A 21,475-nucleotide genomic window follows, 5' to 3' on the forward strand; every position below is an offset into this window, starting at 1 on the left:
TAGCCCTGGCTGTCCTGGAACTCACTCTGTAGACCAGGCTGGCCTTGAACTCAGAAATCCACCTGCTTCTGCCTCCCAAGTGCTGGGATTAAAGGTGTGCACCACCACTGCCTGGCTACACCAAGTCTTCAGACCTCTACACAAGACTATACAAGTGGCCCAGACACTATTAAGACACTGTTATTAGTCAATAACCAGGTTGGCTTGTTCTGTGATTCACTGTTTCATTTGCATAGGTAAAATGAACAGGGTGGACATGCTGGGCCTGGAATACACGAACAGGAATGTTTTTTTGGGCATGTGGTCTGTGAAGTCACAAGAGACAGGATGCCCAGAAGAGGTCAGCTCTGATTCTAATACTTTGGTGCCACTGCCTTGAAATTCCAAATATGAGGTCCTTGCATTTTGGTTCTGTGCTGGAGCCTGCACATTTCAACAGGAAGTCCTGCTTTTGGGTGGTTAGTTACTGATAATTAGACAATTCCCAAATATTGACAGAAACATAATAAGATGAATGAAAAGAGCCCAGGGACTGTGAACTAAAGAGGTGTGCAGACTTAGTATTACGTTATGATTTTAATATGCTTTATTTTTAAATTGGGAAAGTTAAAAATTTCTTCTGGTTTATGCAAGAGCTTCTGGCCTCCTAAATTCCTGTATTTACAAGTCAAGAAAATATTCACTGGGAGTGGAAAGAAATAGGGAGTGGATCCAGGGAAATGTGAGAGAGCCTTATTGTTTTGCGTCATGGGCAGCTTTGGCCCACGGATCTGGCTCCGTTGCTCAGACTGCCGTGTCAGGACTTTGGGTGGCCCCTTGCCAAAGGGAGGGAGGCCTTGGCAGGTGCTCTGGCTTCAGATTCCTACTGGGGTCTAACTTTTGACAGAGCCTACCTCCTTCAGGCCTGCACCCAGGTGTTACCCTCGTTGGAAGTCCCCCGCCCCGACCACTCCTCTCGCAACTGCAGCCCGTTTCCATCCTCACGCCCGGTGTCCCAGAGTTTGTCACAAACCTTTCCGTTTAAATGCATAAGACACAACGTACAATCACAAGTTGAGGAAAAGTATGAGCAAACGGGTTGATAGGCACATCCGTAACCATCTAAAGCTAAGCCTTTCAGTGAGAGGCAACATACCAGCCAACCCACCGCCCCTCTTCTCCTAATCGGGTCCATTCTCGGAAAATTGACACAAGTTCTCAGAACTCATCACCACATTTCCCAGAAATGCCCTGCATTCACAAGTCTATAATCTCCAGATAGTTCACATGTAGGAGCATTTCCACTGGAGTGCTTCCATATTAAGTGCTGTATTTTCCAACGTTCCCAGAGGAACGTGTTTCCTGTGGAAGGGGAGGGGATCTTTTTGTTCTCTGGGAGCCCACTCAGGACTCGGCTTTTGTTCTTCACCACGGACTGTGCTTACTTCCAAAGAGTAGCTCTGTGGCGATCAGTGCCAGTGTGACCTGCGTTTCTCCACACACCCCCCTCAAAATAATGGGGAATTTGGTATCACCATTTCCAGTAACACTAAATATCAATTTCATGCTGGGTGTGTTGGCGCCTTTAACCGCAGCACTTTGGAGGCAGAAGCAGGCAGATCTCTATGAGTTCAAAGTCAGCCGAGTCTACATGCTGAGTGCCAAGCCATCCATCCAGGGCTACATAGTGGGTAAACATCGATTTCAACAGCCCTTTGTCTGTATAAAAATCAGTTATTTGCTAAATGCATACTAGCTTGAAAATAGCCTCAAGAGACTCTTGAGGTTCCAAGTATAATATTTCGTCAATGCAAGGTTGCCCTGTTTTCAAATTACAGCTGGGAATGGAACTCATTGAGTAACGAGTACTTAGGTCATCAACTCAGGAAATGAGGAGTTACTTTAAGGGGTGGAGCAATGAAGGCAGACTGCGAAGGTAATTAAGTCAAAGAGTCAATTTGGAGCATCCAGACTTTAATGCCCTCCTCAAAATAGTCCTTTCTGAGTCCTTTCATAATTTGGCCCTCATTGTCTTTAAACCATTGAAAAAAATGTGTGAATAATCTTAAAATAAAATTTACTGGTATGGGAAATGAATGGCGTCCCCACAGGGTTACAGTAGTTTTAGCGTAATGTTACTTGGTTCAGCCAAATTATATGAAGATGAATTTTTTCAATTATTTGTAGTAAAAAGAACACCTTTTTAGTTACTTGAGACCCTGTAGAGTAAGAACAATATTTACAGCTTATTTCATTTTATTGCCAGAAGTTAGAGAATCATAATTTAATAATAATAAAAAAATCAAGCAGCTCTTGCAGTGTCAATGTTTGTTGTTTTTGTCCTTTTACAGTGAAGTCTCTGTGTTGTTGAGTCTTGGTGTCTTAGGGAATTAACATCTTTGCTGTCATGGACATATATAAAAATTATTTCAGTGTAGGAGAGCAGTTAAAAGATTATCTCTGAGTTTTTGTAATTTTAATGCCTTTCAAAAATGAGATAACTCTTGAAAGTTCCCTGGGTACCGTGTGTTTTCTTTTCCTAGGAAGAAAGAATAGCAGGGGTGGCTTCCTGGGCAAGGCCAGGGTGGAGTAAGCTGGCATTTCCCAGGGTGTTCAGGAGGAGAGTAGTTGTATTGTTTCCATGGACACGGAGGAACTACTCCATTTCCCCTCTAGGTGGTGACAAATGTGACCGAGCCCTGTGAGGTGTAGGCTTATGGAAATTCGTTCCTATAAACTTTTGCCAGTTTTTACCCTACAGGCTTTAAGCAAGAATTTTACTTTCAAGCTAAGTTTTGTGATTGTACCTCAAAGACTTAATTAACTCTAAAGGGATGTGTTTGGGCTTGTGGGATAATTTTAAAAAGTTTATTAATTTTAACAGTGAAAATATCTCTATATTCAGGAACCTGCCTACCTACTCAATTCCTTTTAAGGCATTTTGATCTACCTTCTATATCTAATTGCACCTGAACCCTCAGTGAAAATTCCTTGGCTTTCTAAATAACTCTCCGCCACCATCTACTTGGACCATTCCCTAGTTCACTAAATGCTCTAAGCTGCAAACCACATATAGCAAGACCTTAAAATAAGATGCTCCCCAGTTCAGTAGCAGAGACACAGAAGAAGGTGTCTGTGTGCATCACTGACTCAACTGTTTCATTTGGTTATCCGGGAGGTAAAAGCCATGGGGAGAAATGGAACCTAGTTCTGAGCGACTCACACGGCCCAGTGAAGTAACCTTTAGCCAACAGCTGTAATGTGAAAGGGCCATGCCAAGAATAACAGAGCACAGTGGAGTTCCTGTCCCTTCTAGGAGGACAGCTGAAGCTGTGGCCGGATTTAACAACAAAACAAAACAAACAAAAATCCAGGCCAAGGTTTTTAAGATGAAAGGAAAAAATACAGTAATTAGAATTCAGAAATTAAAAAGTACTCTCTATAGAAAGGTGCCCAGGCTTCTTAGTGGACTCTTGGCTCCTTTTCACTGGTGAAGAAAGTAGGTTTTTATTTATCCTTTCTGGGTAGGAGGGAAAAAAACCCGCTATATTCCCTTAGTGTGTGTGTGTGTGTGTGTGTGTGTGTGTGTGTATGCACAACAAAACCTAAATTAAGATTTGCTTAATTAGTGGTGAGAATTTGAGGAGCAGAGTTGGATAACCTCCTATCTACCTTGATTTAGTGTCAGTTTTTCAGAAAGTAGTTACTCCTTTTTTGACGGTTAATTTCAGTGTCAGAAAATGTGACGCACAGGGGTGTGGATTTGCCAAGTTGCTTTTCCTTGCAAAAATGCTATCAAAAGTTACAGCTAATGACGATAGATGACCAGGTCAGGGACTTCCAGGTTATCGTCACATACAACAGTTTGGAAGCAAATGAGAAAAAGAATGGTATCATTTAAGAAAAGCGACTCATTTCTTGCTTTGATTTTTTTTTCCCAGAACAAACATCAAGTGTACGACTTTTCTTCCTGGAATTAGGGAAATATTTTCCAAGTCCATCTCGTGCGTGGCTCCTGTATTGAGACCTTATTCGGGCTATGTCTGTCCTTCTGTACTGGAAAACTGATCTGCAAGAATTACTCTGATGCGTGCCTTCACTACTTTTCTTCTGTTTTAACACTTCGCTTGAAATATATATATATATATATATATATATATATATATATATATATATCAAGCTTTGCTTTAATTCAGTTAGGTTTGTCTGGAATATACTTTGACATATGAATAAAAATGTTTCAGATTTTCTTCCTTTTGATCTACCTCCTTAAAAAGAAAACTTTTGGGGGTTCTATTCATTGCTTTGAAAAGTTTTCCAGTTAGGTATCTATAAAAACATTTGTCCGATAGAAGGAATTTGAAGAAAAAAACCCCTAAACTTCAGATATTCACAGAAGGTGAGGAGAGTTTACAAACTATTTAAAAAAACAAGCAAACAAGCAAACAACCCTTGATTATCGTTTAAAATGCAAACACCCATCTGTAAATTCCAGAAACGTTTCCCTGGATCTCAGGTTCTGAAGCCCCAGTGTCATGGAGGGTCACAAGGGTTAAGAGAAGCAGACCAGAGTCCACGAAGGCTTAGTTCTGTTTCTCCACTCGGAAGGCCTGGGAGACAAGGACAGCTAGCAACGTTGCCCGTGCCGGTGCCGTTTGTCTAAGCAACCACCTTAATGAGTTAAAACTCTATGTAGACTTACAGTGATGGCCTGGAGTCTTCCCTTCACCAGCTCAGCTTCTTCCATTCTAGAAGTCAAGGACAGGCAGACGCTGAAGGAAGTCCAAAGCTACCATAAATCAAGGTGCGTCCTTGGGGAGAGGAGCTGGAGATGACAGAAGAGACAAGGAGAGAAATCCGCTCTTTGCAGCAGGGAGAAAAGAAGAGAATTCCGAACTGTCAGGAGCGGAGCGGCTCAGAGCCCATGCACAGATGAGGCCAGACAGACACATGTAATGAGGGTGCGCTGGGGAGGCAGACGCTGAGGCTGCTGGCACGAGTTGACTGACAAGTTTGAACGGCAGCCGCACAAGCCCTTTTCCTTCAGGGGCTGCCAGCTCTTTGTTGTGCTGTGCACGGTTAGCGAGACACATTTTCTTATTAACTGTTCCTTACCCAAGTCATTATTTTCCAGGAGTTGGCACAGGGAGCTGCCGTGCTGAGTGTCGGGGCAGCCCGGATTTTCCTGTGAGCCTGTGTGTGTTTAAAGTTACCTCGCTTGGTTTACCTTTGGGGAGAGACAGAGATATAGAGAGAGAGAGAGAGAGAGAGAGAGAGAGAGAGAGAGAGAGAGTGTGCTAAGTCGCATGTTTGTTATCTCCCTCTGCTTGGCTTTAGGTAATGGTGATGGCTCCTTTAGTAACCTAAGAACTCTTAGAGTAGAATATTTGCATCAAGCTCAGCTCCCCTCTCAAAGTCCCACCGCAGGCAGCCTTCTGTCACAGACCTTAGAATCTTAGGTCTTGGGCAAAACAAAACAAAACAAAAAACCCCAAAGGTGTTAAAGTGCTGATTGATGTTCAAAGACTGGCTCCCTGGGAGTGCTTGGTGACATCTTTGGTTATCTGGGGACTGCAGCACCTTTTTTGGACCCCATTCAAAAAAAAAAAAAAAAACAATCTTCAATTTCAGGAAGGTGCCCATTTTGACAGCCTGAAGTTATGCAAGAGCAAGGAGCAAGCGAGCCTGTGAAAGTGTGCCCTGGGTGGACAGTCCCTGCCCTTTAAGGAAGGCAGTGAAGCCCAGGGAAACTCAGGTCAGAGCAGAGCCCAGGAAGCTTTGCAATGGACTTTGTTTTCTTTTTCCCACCTATTCTTTAAGTGCATGTTGATGTGGTGAGCCCCAATTACCATCTACCACATTATTATGTGTTTGGATCAGCCCTTTAAGATCACCATTCAGGCAGGGAGGTTAAATAGACAAGGCCGACACTGAACACATTGGCATACATTTCTTTGTGCTTTTGATATTTGTTATAGTAGTAGCTAATATTTGTCCATAGACAAATGCATCTCATCTTATTTATCTTAGGGGTGTTGAGAGATAGGTGTTATTATTCCTATTTTAAAATGAGGCAACAGGCTTAGGGAGATCATTTGCCACATGGCTAATAAGTAGCAAAGCCAGAATGGGGATGTCAGCCGTCTGACTTTGTAACAGCCATTCATCATGCAATGCCCAAGGGCACAGGGCAAAGAGAGACACAGGCTGAAGGTTAAATCAATCTTCATGCGGGAGCTGAACCCAAGCCTCCTCCTCTGCCAAACTCCTGGGGATGCTTATAGATGGATAGGAAAACTCTAGGTAGAACCTTGTGTTATTCTATTCTGCAGGAACTTATAGACCTTAGATTGCTTCATACTTTCATTTTGATCTCCCCAGCCACAGAGGCCACACCCTGAGCCAGTCACCAGAAGAACAAGATTATCACTTTCAAGAATCTGAAATCACAAAGGGTTAGTATCTAGAATATAGAAAGAACAGCAAAAATTAGGCACCAAAGAAATAAGGTTGTCCATTGATAAATGACCAATGATCTAAACCAAAGAAATGCAATTCAAAGGAAGAAGTTGGCCAACGGGTAACTGAAAAGGTGATCAACATCTCTTGCCATCAGGGAAATACAAATCACAGGAGTGAGCTGGTTACTATCAAGAAAATGGAGAAATGGCAATAAATCTAGGAAAGAAGTGGGGAAGAGGAAACACCTGACACTGGTGGTGGAAGTGTGAACTGGTGTGGCCCCAGGAGAAATCAAATGGGGAGGTTTGTTACAAAAAATAGAATTACCATATGATCCAGCCGTTCTGCTTCTGGAGATACACCTGAAGGATGCCAGATCCCACTGTTAGGACACTTGTCTATCCATGCTTAATGCAGTTCTTTTCATAGTAGCGAGAACATAGAATCAGTTTCCATGCCTGTCAACAGATCAATGGATAAACAAAATGTGGCATTTTATTCAGTTGTGGACAACTGAATAACAAAGTTAGGAAATCTGCAGGAAAATAAGTGGAACTAGAAAATATTGTTTCATGCAAAGTAACCCAGGCTCAGAAAGACAAATACTGTATATTCTCTCTCTCATATGGGAACTGTGGCCTCTAACTGTTAAATATGTGTAAATACAGATGGGCGTCAGCAAGGATAAGCATGAGGAAAATAGGAAGGGCTCTGTCTCAGTTACTGCTCTGCTGCCGAGAAGAGACACCAAGGCCAACACAACTTATACAAGATTTATTGGAGGCTTGCTCATAGTTTCAGAGGGTGAATTCATGACTATCATGGTGGGGAGCACGGCAACAGGCAGCCATAGCACTAGAGGAGTAGCTGGGAGCCTACATCTTATTCACAGGCTCTAGGTAATTAGAATAAGACAGAGGCTGATGTGGGCTTTTGAAACCACAAAGTCCTCTCCCTCCCCCCTCCCAAGTGATACACCTCCTTCAACAAGGCCACACCTCCTAAACCTTCTAAAAACAGTCCACCAATTTCAGACCAAGCATTCAAATATATGAGCCTATGGAGGCCATTCTTACTCAAACCACAGCTCCTATATGGCACAGGGAAGACGCTGAGTGGAATGGGAGAGTGCTAGAGAAGAAAGGGTACTGCTAAGATGGGGTGTCAGAGAGATGGGAGAGGGAATGGGGAGGTGGGGAACAATCAAAAGGAATTACATTTGAAGAACTTGTATGGAAATACACTACTTGGTAAGCTAATATAAAAAAAATAAAATAAAAAATGAGTCTGGGAGCTGGAGAGATGGCTCAGCGGTTAAGAGCACTGACTGTTCTTCCAGAGGTCCTGAGTTCAATTCCCAACAAACACATGGTGGCTCATGACCATCTGTAATGGGATCTGACCCCCCTCTTCTGGTGTGTGTGATGACAGCAACAGTGTCCTCACATATATAAAAATAAATAAATCTTTAACAACAACAACAAAGAACAAGCATTGCTCTTCCAGAAGATCTGAGTTTGATTTGCAGCACCCATGACAGGGGCACACGTCACCTGTCACTGAAAGCTGGGGAGATGGGACATCACAGGCCTCTCTGCAGGTATCTGCACTCAGGTGCACACTCACATACCCCGCCATACTGTGATTAAAAACGTATTTGACAAAGAGTCAGAAATCATACTTGAGAAAAGTTGTGTTTTGTTTTTCCATTCTCAAGAGACATTTAGGAGTAGAGAATAAGAGATCGAATTAATTAGGAAGGGATCAAATTTGATTATTGCTGGACAGGTGTTTAAACAAACAACAACAAACAAAACAAAACAAAACAAAACAACAACAACAAACCATCAATTCTTCAAAGCTTTTGATTTTGCTTGTCTGCAGACCCTGACTGATGTTAAGGACAAGAAAGCAGGCAAATATCTCAGTCAGAATTCGGCATTTACTTGCCAAAATTAATGGGCAGTCATCCAATTAATAATCTGGATCTCTTCCTACAATCAATTTATCACCCAGATCTCATTCCTGCAAAGGTTTTTCTATGGGGGATGGGGGTTGGAGGGAGGGAAACAAGAGGAATTCAGGAGGAAGCTGAGAGACATTGTTTTTATTCATTCACATAATTGACATTGTTAAAACTGATAATATTTTTGAAGTTCACTCAGTCTTTCATCCTGACTTTGTTTATCGAGTGGTCATCTTGTACTACTGTGCTAGCTAGGTGTTTGGGATTCTTAAGCAAAACAAATTCTTCTTCTCTAGAAATTTATATTCTAGTAAGCAATAAAAAACCAAATATAATATGTAATATATAAGGGGATTGTATTATTCTGGATTCTCTGAGACACAAATGCCAAGAAAGGGTACATGGACAAGACTTTATTATGAGAAATGAGTATATGAGAGGAAACTGGGAACTAAACAGAAAAGGCTGGAGCTGGAACAGTTTGGGAATCTGAGTGGAAGGGAGAGGGAAAGTTGTATGGGAGCAGCTGATTCTGCAGGGCGGTCTAAGGAACATTGGCCATGGCACTTGAGAGTGCTGGAGTCAAAGTTAACTATCAGGGTGGTCCTGTGTCTTTCAGGAATGAGCTCATGTTAGTGTTTCTGCCATAGTCGATGCCTGTCTGGGAGTAGCCTTGGGAAACACGGCTGAGATGCAAACACAGAGAGCAGTAAATGAGACTCTTGCTCAGTCGTGTTTCTGTACTCAATGTCCATGAAATAGTAATACTGCTGCAGAGAGAGAAAAGAGGGTGGAAGAGAATGAAGACTTCAGTTTAGAACTGAGTAGTTATGGTAGCTTAGATAAGAGGGGAGCATTTGAATAAGACCTTAAAGGGAAGTGGGAGTGAGTCACGAAGGCACCAAGTACAAGAACATATCAGGTAAAGTCCATGCAAAGACCCTATAGCTAGCATGAAATGGCATCAGTCATTAGAGGTGGGCACCAGGTGAAGGGTAATGACAGGAGATGTAGTTGGGAACATGATATAGTACCCTGTAAACCATGGTGGGGACTACAGCTTTCACTCAGTGTAGAATAAGCAGCCACCAATAATTTTCAGCACAGGGGCCATTCAAAGATGGAAGGTGACAGGTAAGATGAGATTGTGTGAGAGATGATGGTGGCTTGGTCTAAGGTGATAGCAGTAAGGGTGTTTGGAATTGTTATCATGTGCATGTTTTAATCTTTTTGGAAGAATAAAAAAGAACCTCGGGATGTAGGATATGAGGGAAAGAGAAGGTTCTGGATTACTTTGAGTTTCTTGATCTGAGGAGATATAATATCAGCCAGAAATTGAGGAAAAGAAATTTGTGAAAAAATTTTGGGGGTAGAAGATGGGGGTATGAAGAGGATGGATGTGGATAAAAGAGCTTATATTCTCACCAAGTCAATTAGTTATCCATAATTCAATAAGCAGTTGACTATGGACTTTGGGATTAAGGAAAGATGTCTCAGTTAGATTTATAAAATGTACAGTACCTCTATAAGTGTAAGTTGGATCACAAGATATTTAGAGTTATATTTTATAAAGGAGCATAGCCTAGTGAGATAGCATCCATTAAATGTTAAGTATGTAGTTATGATCAGAGACCTTTGCAGAATAGCAGGAGGGCTCTATTTGCGCTCAATAATTTTATTAAGATAGCTTAACCAGATCTTCTGTTGTTTGTTAATCAGTATCAATGAGGATGATGAGTGAAAAATTGTACCTTATTAGCAATTTTACTTACCTTTCTCATTACCATTGGAAATGAATGGCTGAGGCATCTTAAAGAAAGACAGTTTTATTTTGGCTCACAGTTGAAGGGATCATCATGGTAGGGAAGGCACGGAGGGTGAGGTGTCTTGATCTGAGGTGACATCTGGGGTGGCAGTAACTTGTCATCAGGCTTGCTGCATCTTGATGGATCAGGAAAGAGTTTGGGCCAGAGGCAGGGATAAGATACAAGCCAGTCCCCACAGACCCACCTCTGCTAGCCCTATCACTTGTTTCAAAGGATCTACAACCTCCTCAAACAACACCATCCACCAGGGATCACAGACTCCAACACAAGAGCCCATGGGGGGAACATTGCACATTGAACCTCTTTAATTAGGAGTTAGAGGGGTACAAATGATGTAAAACAGTTCCTCTGCTTGCAAAAGATTTTACTGTCTGGCTGTAGAGTTAAGATATATGTTTGAAGAATTTAGTGAACAAACAAAACAAAACAAAACAAAACAAAACAAAACAAAACAAAACAAAACAAAACACACCAATAAGCCAGCCACCATGTATCATGCTGTGATGAAGTACTAACTATGACATCGTTTGAGACCTTATTACCTTGCCTTGGCACTAGCCTGTGCTTTGGGAATCTCCACTGGGCCCCTTTCCCAGAGCACGTGAGTTCTGCCACAGGTGGTACAAACATAAGTGTGAAGTGAATGGAAGAAAGCAGAGATTAAGTGAGGTGCAAGGAAGTGACCTCAAGCCAGACTTAAAAGTGGAAAAGACACTCCTATAGTTAGAGGATCAAAGGAGATGATTTTTCTTTGAGCAGAAAGAAGTATTAGACAGACTGACAGAAATAGATATGTGTACAGAGAGCTCAGTGTTCACAGACATGAAGGAAGGAAGTAGGAAAGGAAAGATCATATTCATATTTCAGGAGAATAAAGTCAGCTTTTCTCAGGGTACATAGGAGGAAGGAAAAAATGAGTTATAAGAAGGTAGGAAAACCAGATTTCCTGAGGACCTGCCTCTGGTATGGGCCTCAGTCCCTCTGGCTCATTTCCCCTGTCTCTCTAAGTTTTTCCTTCTAGCTCATGTGCCTTCCTTTGTGTCACTTCTGACCATTCTCTACCAGGGACACCACAACTGTCACACTTGTCTAGGATGCAGAACGGGCAACCCCAAGTAAAGAATGGAACACCTCCCAACAAAGACACCAAACAAACAAAGCATGTCAACTGTCATAACTCCAGATGTGTAGGCCCTATCACAAAACCAGACTGGAATAGCTAACACCATATGCTTCCCTCAGAGTCCAGTAACCCTATTGCAATAGGCCCTGAGAAAAGCAACTTGGCTGAAATATAAGAAAACGCTTTCAAAATATCAATCGTGAATATGTTCAAGGGCCTTAAAAAGGAGACCACTAAATGCCTCAACGAAGATCATGAAAACACAAATAGTTAAATGAAATAATGAAAACATTTCAAGACATCAAAGTAGAATTAAACAAAGAAACAGACTCATGAAGGAAAAGTCAAACTGAAATAAAATTGGAAATGAAAAATTTAGGGTGTCAAACAAAAACTTCAGCTGTAACCTCACCAGCAAACTATAAGAAGGGAAGAGAGAATTTCAGATCTTGAAATCAAATTAGAAGAAATGGATAGCTCAAAGTGTACTTCTACAGACCATCCCACCCAACACTAAAGAATATATACTTTCTTCTGAGAAGCTCATGGGAATTTATCCAAAATTGACCTCATATTTGGAAACACAGCAAATCTCAATAAGTACAAGAAAATTGAATAACACTCTGCACCCTGTCTGAACACTATGAATTAAAGCTAGATATCAACAACAAAAGAAACAAAATAGAAACAAACAAGAAAATCTTCAAACTCACAGAAACTGAACAATTCACTAATGAGTGAAAAATGAGTCAATCTAGAAATCAAAAAGAACGTTAAAACATTTTAGAATATAATTAAATAAAATATTATTTAGCTATGAAGAAAATATGAAATTTGAAGGTAAATGGATAAAGTTAGGAAAAAAATTATCCTGAGTGAGATAACACAGATCCCCAAAGACTAAGATTGTATATTTTTTATTATATGTGGATATTAGCTTTTAAGTTTTCAATATGTGTGCTATAATCTGAATAACCACAGAGGTTAGGTACTTAGTAAGGGATTAAAGAGGATCCCCAAGGAAGATGAAACAGAATATAGTGATACGGAGAGATAAATGGGAAACTAGGATATGAGGTTTAAATAGGGACGGGGATGGAAGAGAGGAGCAAGGAAGGGAATGTTGGGAGGAACACCTAACACTAAAGGCCATTTGAAAATGCAAATGGAAACCTTCTACTGTATAAGTTTCCTAAAGTAGCTATGTATTTGAAAATAATTGAAATAGAGTCACTAAGTAGTAACAGAGATAATGGCCCAACTGGACATTTTATACCACCAAGTTAAACCACAGCCTGATGGCAAGGTCTAATTGCTGAAGAGAACATTTACATATGTCATAGAACACAGAGTCATTGAGGTGCTAACTAGAACTTTCCTACCTACTAACTCACATTCATGGTACTGAAAGGTGCTCTGTATTCATAGTACTGAAAGGTGCTCTGCATTCATAGTACTGAAAGGTGCTCTGCATTCATGGTACTGAAAGGTGCTCTGCATTCATGGTACTGAAAGGTACTCTGCATTCATGGTACTGAAAGGTGCTCTGCATGCTACAAGAGGAGAAGGTAATTGTCAGTATCATCCCACTGGAGACCCTGTTACTTACAACAGCGACCTGTCTGCAAGAAATACTGATGCAATAGAGGCACAAATGTTATGGGAGTAACCAACCACTTTATGATCTGATTTAAGGTCTACTCCATAAGATGGAACACATAACCTACTTATCACTGCTTACATGGCCAAGAACCTGAGACTAAATTGGTTATGGGTCTATATAAAAGTAACTGTAAAAGCCAGCTGTAATTGTCATCTCAGAGGTTTCCTGCTGAATATGCTCATCCTTTCTAGTGCTTTCTAAAGTCTGGCTGACTGATTCAACTCAGCTGTTCTGGCTCAAAGTCCTCTCCAAGCTGACTGATGCAATCTGGCTTCTTTTGGCTTCTCACTGAATTGCTCTGCTTGGCCTCAAACTAATTCTGGAAATCTGTTCTAATTTTCTGCACCATTTTGTTTTCTGTCTCTGTACGAACTCAAAAACAAACTCAACTCCTCAGCACTGAACTCACTCAGCTGAACTGCCCCTAGCTGATTGAACTCTCTTTCTCTTACTGCTGCTGCTGCTCTCTTACGTTGCCTCCCTTTCCTGTGATGTTCTTAGGAGACTTAGGAGTATCCTATATCTGATTCATTTTGTCAGATCTTTTTCTGATTTATCACTTTGTCTGCCCCTCAATTAGACATCACTTTCAAACATAGCTGCTTCCTTTCACAAATTAACCTTACCTACATTGTTTGGGGTTAAAGGTTTGTACTAAGGGTGTACCTGTATTCCATCCAGATTACACAGACCTAGAAGGTCTTTAGACATAATCAGAACAGCCACGTTGCTGGATTAAAATTCCTCAGCAGGTCTAGAGCAGTAGTTCTCAACATTCCTAAGGCTGCAGCCCTTTAGTTCCTCAGGTTATGGTAACTCGCAAACATAAAATTACTTCATTGCTACTTCATAACTATAGTTTTGCTACTGTTATGAATCACAATGTAAATATTTGATATGTAGGATATCTGATATGTGACCCCGAAAGTAGTTGCAACTCGCAGGTTGAGAACCAGTGGTGTAAGAGGAAGACCTAATACTGTTAATTTGCTAAAGGAACATAGCAATAAAAAGATTCCCAATGACAAACTGCTATACTCATAGAGGAAGTGCCTTGTTCAATCCATATCAGAGAAGCTTGCAGTAGATGGGGATTAACACAGAGATCCATGACTGGACAATGTGCAGAGAGTGAGAGACTTTGGAGCACTCAGTTCCAAATAGGATGTTTTCATCAACTCCTTACCTTGAGACTCAGAGATCTAAGTGAGAGAGAAAAGACTGTCTGTAACAGCCAGAGGTGATGGGTGACTCCAAGGGAATAGTGTTTTCCAGATATAAGAGGACTGCTGTACATATGAACTCAGATGGGGTCCCAGCACTGAGAGAGGAATTGAAAAAGGAGTTCCACTCTTAATTAAGAAGCTATCTTCAATTGATACCTGCTGGAAAATGGAAAATCAGTTTTCTCCCATGAGTCTCTCTGGGTTTATTAACCACAGTCTCCATGCCCAGGACAACACAAAACAAACTTAGTTGTATTTTGTGCACCTTTGTTTCATATTGCTTTGTTTTGGCGTTTTTTTCCTCTATTGTTTTGCTTTTCACATTTTTTGTGTTTGTTTTTAAGAGAGGGGGGAGGGAGGGAGAGAAAGAGAGAGAGAGAGAGAGAGAGAGAGAGAGAGAGAGAGAGAGAGAGAGAGAGAGCATAAAGTTGGATCGGTAGAGACATGGATAGGATTTGGAAGGAACTGGAGAAGGGAAAACATGATCAAAATATACTATGTGAAATACTTTTTCAGTAACAGCAACAATAAAAGAAGGTAGGAATGGACTTTAGGAGTGAATGCCTATGGTAAAATACTAAAATATTGCTGATGATCATTAAAAAATAAGGCTCCCAGAATTGTTCCTGATCTTTAGAAGGTCTGAACCCAGAAGCCAGAAAGGCATTGGTATGGTTTAAACATCACTTTCAAAGTGCAGGAGACAGTTTCATTCATATTGTGCACTTTTGAGACGTGGTTAGATTTATGGGCACCTTTATGAACATATTAGACTAGCTAAGAAGGCGTTGGTTATCTGTCTCTCTCCTTACCTTCTTCTTTTCAATCATACAATAATTTCTATCACTTTATGATGTAGCCAAATATCCCTCCAGATGTAACCCCTTGACTTTGAAAGACTCAGTCTCCATAAACTTCTGTTGTTTATGACTTACACAATCTGTGGTAGTTGTTATAGAAGCACAAAATGGACAAACAAGAATGAATAGAAAAAATAAAGCAAATGGGATCTGAGTGCATAGAATATACACAAAAATTAATATGTAATGTACATTTATATATTAATTATATACACCTAAGCATTCATATATATATGTATATATATATGCACACACACACACACACAAACATTAGGTAATTACACACATTCTGGAGTGGTTATTTCATCTTTTTGAGAGTCCTTTGAAACTAGGTCTTGTCTTGTCTTAACTTTTTCCATCTTCCAGAGGCCTGAATTGGTGGAAGCCTAAGGATAAAAGTTAATTTTTTCCCCTTCAGACAAGGGCTCTGTGTCTCAAAGCTGTTCAAGGCCCAGGCTCACCTTGACGTTGTGGTGATCTTCCTGTGTCAGCCTTGAATGCTGGTACCACCATTCTTACTTAGCTTCCTTTGTACATTTTTTTTTGTTAATTTGAACTTTTTCCTTTTATAAATTTTGTTCTGGATAAAGTACCTTTAGACCAGGCTCACTTTGAACTTGTTATGGATCTCAGGCTAGTGTCCAACCCCGGAGCCTCTGTCTCATCTGCCTAGTTCTGACATCACAGGCTCGTGCTGCCACAATTGTGACTCAGGAGCTTTCTCTGTACACTACTGCTCATTCAGACAATACTTGACACCAGTTTCCATGTTAACCCATCTCTTATTATCCTAAGCCTCAGACTCTGCCCTTCTCTAGTGGACCCCTAAATGGGACAGAATTGCTGTGGTCTGTGTTTAGGGGAGTCACACAAGCTGCAAGAGAGCTCTGACTCTGGTGTAGTTTTACTCCAGGGCACGCAGTACCATTTATTTCTTTATTAGGGAATATGACCTTTAAGGTTGAGAGGGTAAACAAACTTTGGTATGGTCCACAGTATAGACTCCTTAAGTGTCCACAGCATTGTGCAGCGTCCATCCTTCCTCTCTTCCTTTTTTTTCTCTTGGCCACCCAACGCTGTGCTCTTTAGTTTGCTCCCACTTCACTGGTGTCCCTTTGGTCTCCTTTGATGATTCCTGCATACGTGTGTGTGTGTGTGTGTGTGTGTGTGTGTGTGTGTATTCTCTATTTATCTTACAGAGTTTCTGTCAGTCAGATGCCAAGATGCGTAAGTTTACTTAGACCCCCAGCTTAGACTTCCACCCTAGACTTCTGACTATTATGTCTCTCTGGAGTTCACAGTCTCACATGGCTCTGTGTTTTATTCCTTTACTTTTGACCACACATCTTCCTTGATGATCTCTTCCCAAAGAGCCCTACCTTGATCACCCAATATAACACCCGGAGATCTTCCTGCCACTATCAGCCTCCACACCTCATTTCATTTTCTGTTTTTTATTACAGCCTTTATTTACTGCATCTTCTACATCATAAAGTATACTTTTTGTTGTTATCTAGCTTCTTTATCTAGAATATAACTTCCGCATAATAGAGACTTTTTGTTTGTGTTTTAAATGCTTAGGTAAGATTTGATAGTTAATGGATTATCATTCATTGTCAAATGATGGCTCACCTGGCTCATTGGGCTTTTCAATATGTTTCAAATGCTTTACAGGCCGACCAAGTAAGTATCCTGGGAGTTTATAAGTTCTGTTTTTATCAGACACATTCTAGTTGTGCTTGTGTAGGGTTCAGTATGATATTTGTTTCTGTATATATTGCACAAATATCAAATCAGCAACATCAGCCCGGTTATCACCTCAACCATTTACTATTTCTTTGAGTCAAAAGGATGAGAAATATTTTCTTCTTGTTATGTTGCAACATATATCATTATTAATTTTATCCATCTTCTGTGTAATAGAATTTCTATGGCCTGGGAAATTAACACTCAAAAAGATGAAAGTACAGACAGGTCATAGATATGGTGAACTGTGGAATGTGTATTTAAAGCTGTGAACATCTGGTTCCAAAGCTCCATCTCCGTGTCAGACTCCATCCTGCCTCTCTTATTTACAAAGTCACAATGCAATGCCATGCCATGGGGTTAAACAACACATATCATGTACCTAGAATAATAGTTATGCATGACATGCAAATTTCATCATTTTGATGATTTGTGAATCAACCTTTTTGAGGTTGGACAAAGCCCACGATCATCTTTCTTAGACATTTATTGGAAAGTCGGTTGTAACTATTCAGTAGAGGAGGTATTCTGAAGGTGCAATCATATACTAAAAATGACTGCAAGATTAGAATACTGTGTGTGGCTAAGAAGCCTGCCTTCTCTTTGAACATTATTAATAACTTCAGACTAGGTTTCCTAGAGGTCAAACAACTGGTGGAAAAGGATATTTAATGAAACCAATTGTTTGACTGTGTCGAGATAAAAGGTGCAGCTGTTTTCCCCTTACTATGAATAACCACAGATTAAAAAAAAAAACCATTAGCAAACAAAACTTATACAGCAACTTCCCCCATAAGCCTCCAACCCAAGGGAAGATGGTTCCTTATTTATTTCTCTGCCTCTGTCCACGTAAATGAGATGTTAATATTCAGCCTATTTAAGAACACCCATGAATTTACCACTCACACACCAGATCAGTGTACAGTGTACAGCAAAGAGGAAGATGAAAAGGACCACTGTGGTCCAAGTCTAACTGTATTTGTTTTGAGTGGGAGCATTCAGTGAGGACCGTTTGCCTTATTCACTTTCCTTCCTATGTTAGCAGGGAAGGAAGCTGCCCGACCCTCGGTATTGTTTTTGGGCTTGGGTGTTTTCCAAAATGCTGGTGAGCTGTGATACCTTCACTTGAGACTTTCATTTTTAGCCAGCCAATCCACTGTGACATTTAAAATGTTTGAACTAAAATAAAAGTTTCTGAAATAAAATGTAGTTTGAATTGTGTCTGTCATATGTGATAGCGCATATTAAGCTGTCCCTGGTAAGGGCATCTCTGTTCCTCCTACCTTTTGTCATTGAGTGAGATCCATTCAGAACACCAGTGGTCGGCTAACTTTCATCCTGTGCAATAAGTTATATTTCAGTGTGTCTCTCCATGAAAAACTTGTTGGGTTTCTGTTTTGTTTCTGGCTTAGTAACTACAAAGACTGTCAACTTAATGAAAATGTTAGAGTTAATAACTGAATTAATCTAAAATTTAAAACTTAACTACCTACATTGTCTATTTAGCTAGTTTTTTTTTTTTAATTAAAAAAATTTAGCCTTGAGCTGGAGAGATGGCTCAATGAATAAGAGCACTGGCTGCTCTTCCAGAGAACCCAGGTTAGTTCCTACCACCCACATGGCAGCTCACAACTGTCTATAAGTAGTTCCAGGAGATCTGACACACTTCACACGGACATACATGCAAGCAAAACACCAATGCACATGTAAATAAATAAAAAATAAATTAATTAAATTATTGGTCTTTTACTTCATAAAAAAAATTGAGGAATTTTTTATGTGTATGGATGTTTGCCTGCATGTATGTATGTGTACCACACATGTGCCTGGTGCAGGCAGAGTCTGGAAGAGAACTTTGGAGTTACAGCTGGTTGTGAGTCACTCTATGGGTTCTTAGAACTGAACCTGTGTCCTCTGCAAGAGCTACCAGTGATCTTAACGACCAGACAATCTCTCCAGTCTTTTTGGTTTTGGTCTTGAAAAGTTATTTCATCCCTTTTATCTCCAGAAGTCACGGTTTTAGTTCCAAGTGTAACTGATTATAGTATTTAATGTTTGAATAGTTGGAAGTTGTGGCCCTAGATTTGCAAAAATTAATTATTAAGTGGAACCCTTTCTATCTGCTTAAAAAAAATCTTACATTCTCCTTTCCTTTTTTCCTACAGCTTGAATTACATTTGTTGATGGTATGGGCGAAAACAACTTCCTTGCATTTATATAGAGCCAATAAGTGCCAACAGAGCAACTGGGGTAGATGACTGAGGAGTTGTTTCCCCCACGATCACGTTGTTGACTGTATGACTCTTTACCTCTCAGAATTAGATTTTGGGATTCTTTAAATAACTGTATTCCCTAAGAACATTTTTCCACCCCACATGTGAGCAATTTGGAAACTGGATACAACAATGTGAGGGGCTGGCACTGCTGAGCAGAGGCTAGTAACTCTCAATTCCAACCATGTCTTCCTTCCATCCGCACATCACACACTTCATAAACCATCTCCCGACTGTGCGGCAACAGGTCGTGTGCTACAGGAAAAGATAGATAAGACAGTGAGCTCATTTTATTGAAGAAGACAGAGGCAAGTGGAAGACAGCAAACACTGAAGAAAGTAGAAATATCATTCAAATCAGAGGCAGGGTAGAGGAAGGTCCAGGCTCAGCCTAGCACAGGAGACAGCTGGACTGTTTAAAAGTTTTAGGTTTGTACAAATCACAGTTAAAGATGAGAATGGGTCAGGAGTATCAGTGAGGGAAGCAAAGCCATAGCCCTTACTTCCCAAGATCTTCAGAGACAAGCTAATCTTTCCAGGTTCCAAAGACCATGGATGACCAAATTGTTACATAAAGGGTTATAAATGCTGGTTTACTATATAAGGCATGTGGCTTTCAAAATATGTCTCCCTGTTTAGCATATTTACATATGTACTGTGTACACCCATGCACACATACACAGACATGATAAGAACATTTATCTCTAGGTATTTTTTAATGATACCCAAGTCACATATCAAAATGTTGGCCCTCTTTGTGACAAAATTAGCTATGGCTATGTAGTCAGACCCTGTCTAAAAGAAATAAAAAAGATTGAGAGTTTACAAAAACATGGTCATGGAGAGTAACACTTCACAGTGGCTACTTCATAATTATGATTGCTAATATTTAATTATTATAGTGCACAAGCCAAATTCTTTAAAATGTACATCAAGTTTTGGAAGCACATGTCCTGGCTAACTTTAGCAGTCAACTTGACATAGCCCCTGGAGTCTCTGAGAGGAGAGCCTCAACGGAGGAACTACTTAGATCAGATCAGCCCATGGGTATGTTTGTGGAAGATTGATCTTCGTTATTAACTGATGTAGTAGGGCTCAGCCTCCTGTAGGCAGCATCATTCCTAGGCATAGGCAGGTAGTCATCACTAGTAGAATCTGGCTTGTGACTGCGCTAGCATGCAACATCTTGCATGGTTCCTCCTTTGTTTCATTGGCTCTGAAATGAGTGCCTCTGTAGGAGGTCAAGTTATGTGGAATAGAAGTCATTCCTTTCTTCATGTTTCTGCCTGGGTGTCCCTCAATGATAGACTAGATATAATCCCAGAGATACAAGCTAAAGTAAACTGTTTCCTTCACTAGATTATTTTCAGTCAGAGTGTTTCCTTGCAGCAACAGAAAGCTAGAATGTATGTCATTTTACACTCAGTACTTTTATTCTTGTTGACTGTATGCTTCTACATCTACACATCAAGACCATCCTGACTGGTTCAAGAGAAAGAGCACATTCATCCTTCCCTATGATCAAAAAGCTATCCAGTGATTTTATTCCCAACACGGGAAAACTGAAGCCAACTTGGGCAGAGTGCCAGTTCATTAAATGGTAACACTCCTTGTCCAGCAGATTTTCCATTAGACGGACTGGAAATCTTGGGAGGTTGGGTCTGATTCTCTGTCATTATGGAAATATTCTATAAGCTTATCCAATTAGTTTAGCTTCTAGGCACTACCATCCCTCTAAAAGCCAGCATGCAGAGCCAGTTATGTTAAAGTGGATTTACATGGCAAAGCAAGAAATGAACCAGCTGTCAATGTGTCTGCCCTTCAGCCCATTCCACTGTTAAGAAGGAAGGCTGGGGGTTTGCTTACTGACAGATCGGGCTCCAGACAATTGTAATTCTAGCTTCAAGATGTTTGGACGTAAGTGTTTTGAAAGATGCCAACTGAAAGCTTAATTCCAAAATATTTAATAGGTCTATCTTAAGAGAGATGGATGCTTTGGTAATGTTTATTGCATACGCCTAAGCATAGACTTTTAGAAAGGACCCTGAAAATTATATCCTTCTCCCTCAAAAATCTTCATCATTTTCCACTTGGAAGTTATACTCTAAAATAGAAGCAAATATTGCTGCTGTTCCTTCATTGAATCTATCACACAAAGTGCAATTCTTGTGAATCCATACCCTTTATTTTTCCTTCTTTTCCCTTTTCTCTTTCTCCCTCCTCCTCTTCTCCTTCTGTTCTCATTTCTTTTCTGGTGAGATTCTAAGTGTAGGAGGGTAGATTGCTTAATGTGTTCTCAGGGCAAAGAATGAAAGGACTACATTATATAGCCATGCTGTGGTGTGGGCGGGG

The 21,475-nt window shown here is 40.5% G+C and overlaps 1 protein-coding gene across 1 annotated transcript in view; it reads right to left on the reverse strand.

Moving 5' to 3' along the window:
• Nucleotides 1–5,198, reverse strand: part of Palmd (palmdelphin) — a 50,805-nt gene extending 45,607 nt beyond the window's left edge. The window contains exon 1 of the mRNA XM_021157760.2: nt 4,682–5,198. Coding sequence (XP_021013419.1) covers nt 4,682–4,726 — 45 coding nt within the window. The 5' untranslated portion in view covers nt 4,727–5,198. The remainder of the gene's footprint in view (nt 1–4,681) is intronic.
• Nucleotides 5,199–21,475: the final 16,277 nt, after the last annotated feature.

The sequence above is a fragment of the Mus caroli genome, chromosome 3 (assembly GCF_900094665.2).
Source record: "Mus caroli chromosome 3, CAROLI_EIJ_v1.1, whole genome shotgun sequence".
Lineage (NCBI taxonomy): Eukaryota > Metazoa > Chordata > Mammalia > Rodentia > Muridae > Mus > Mus caroli.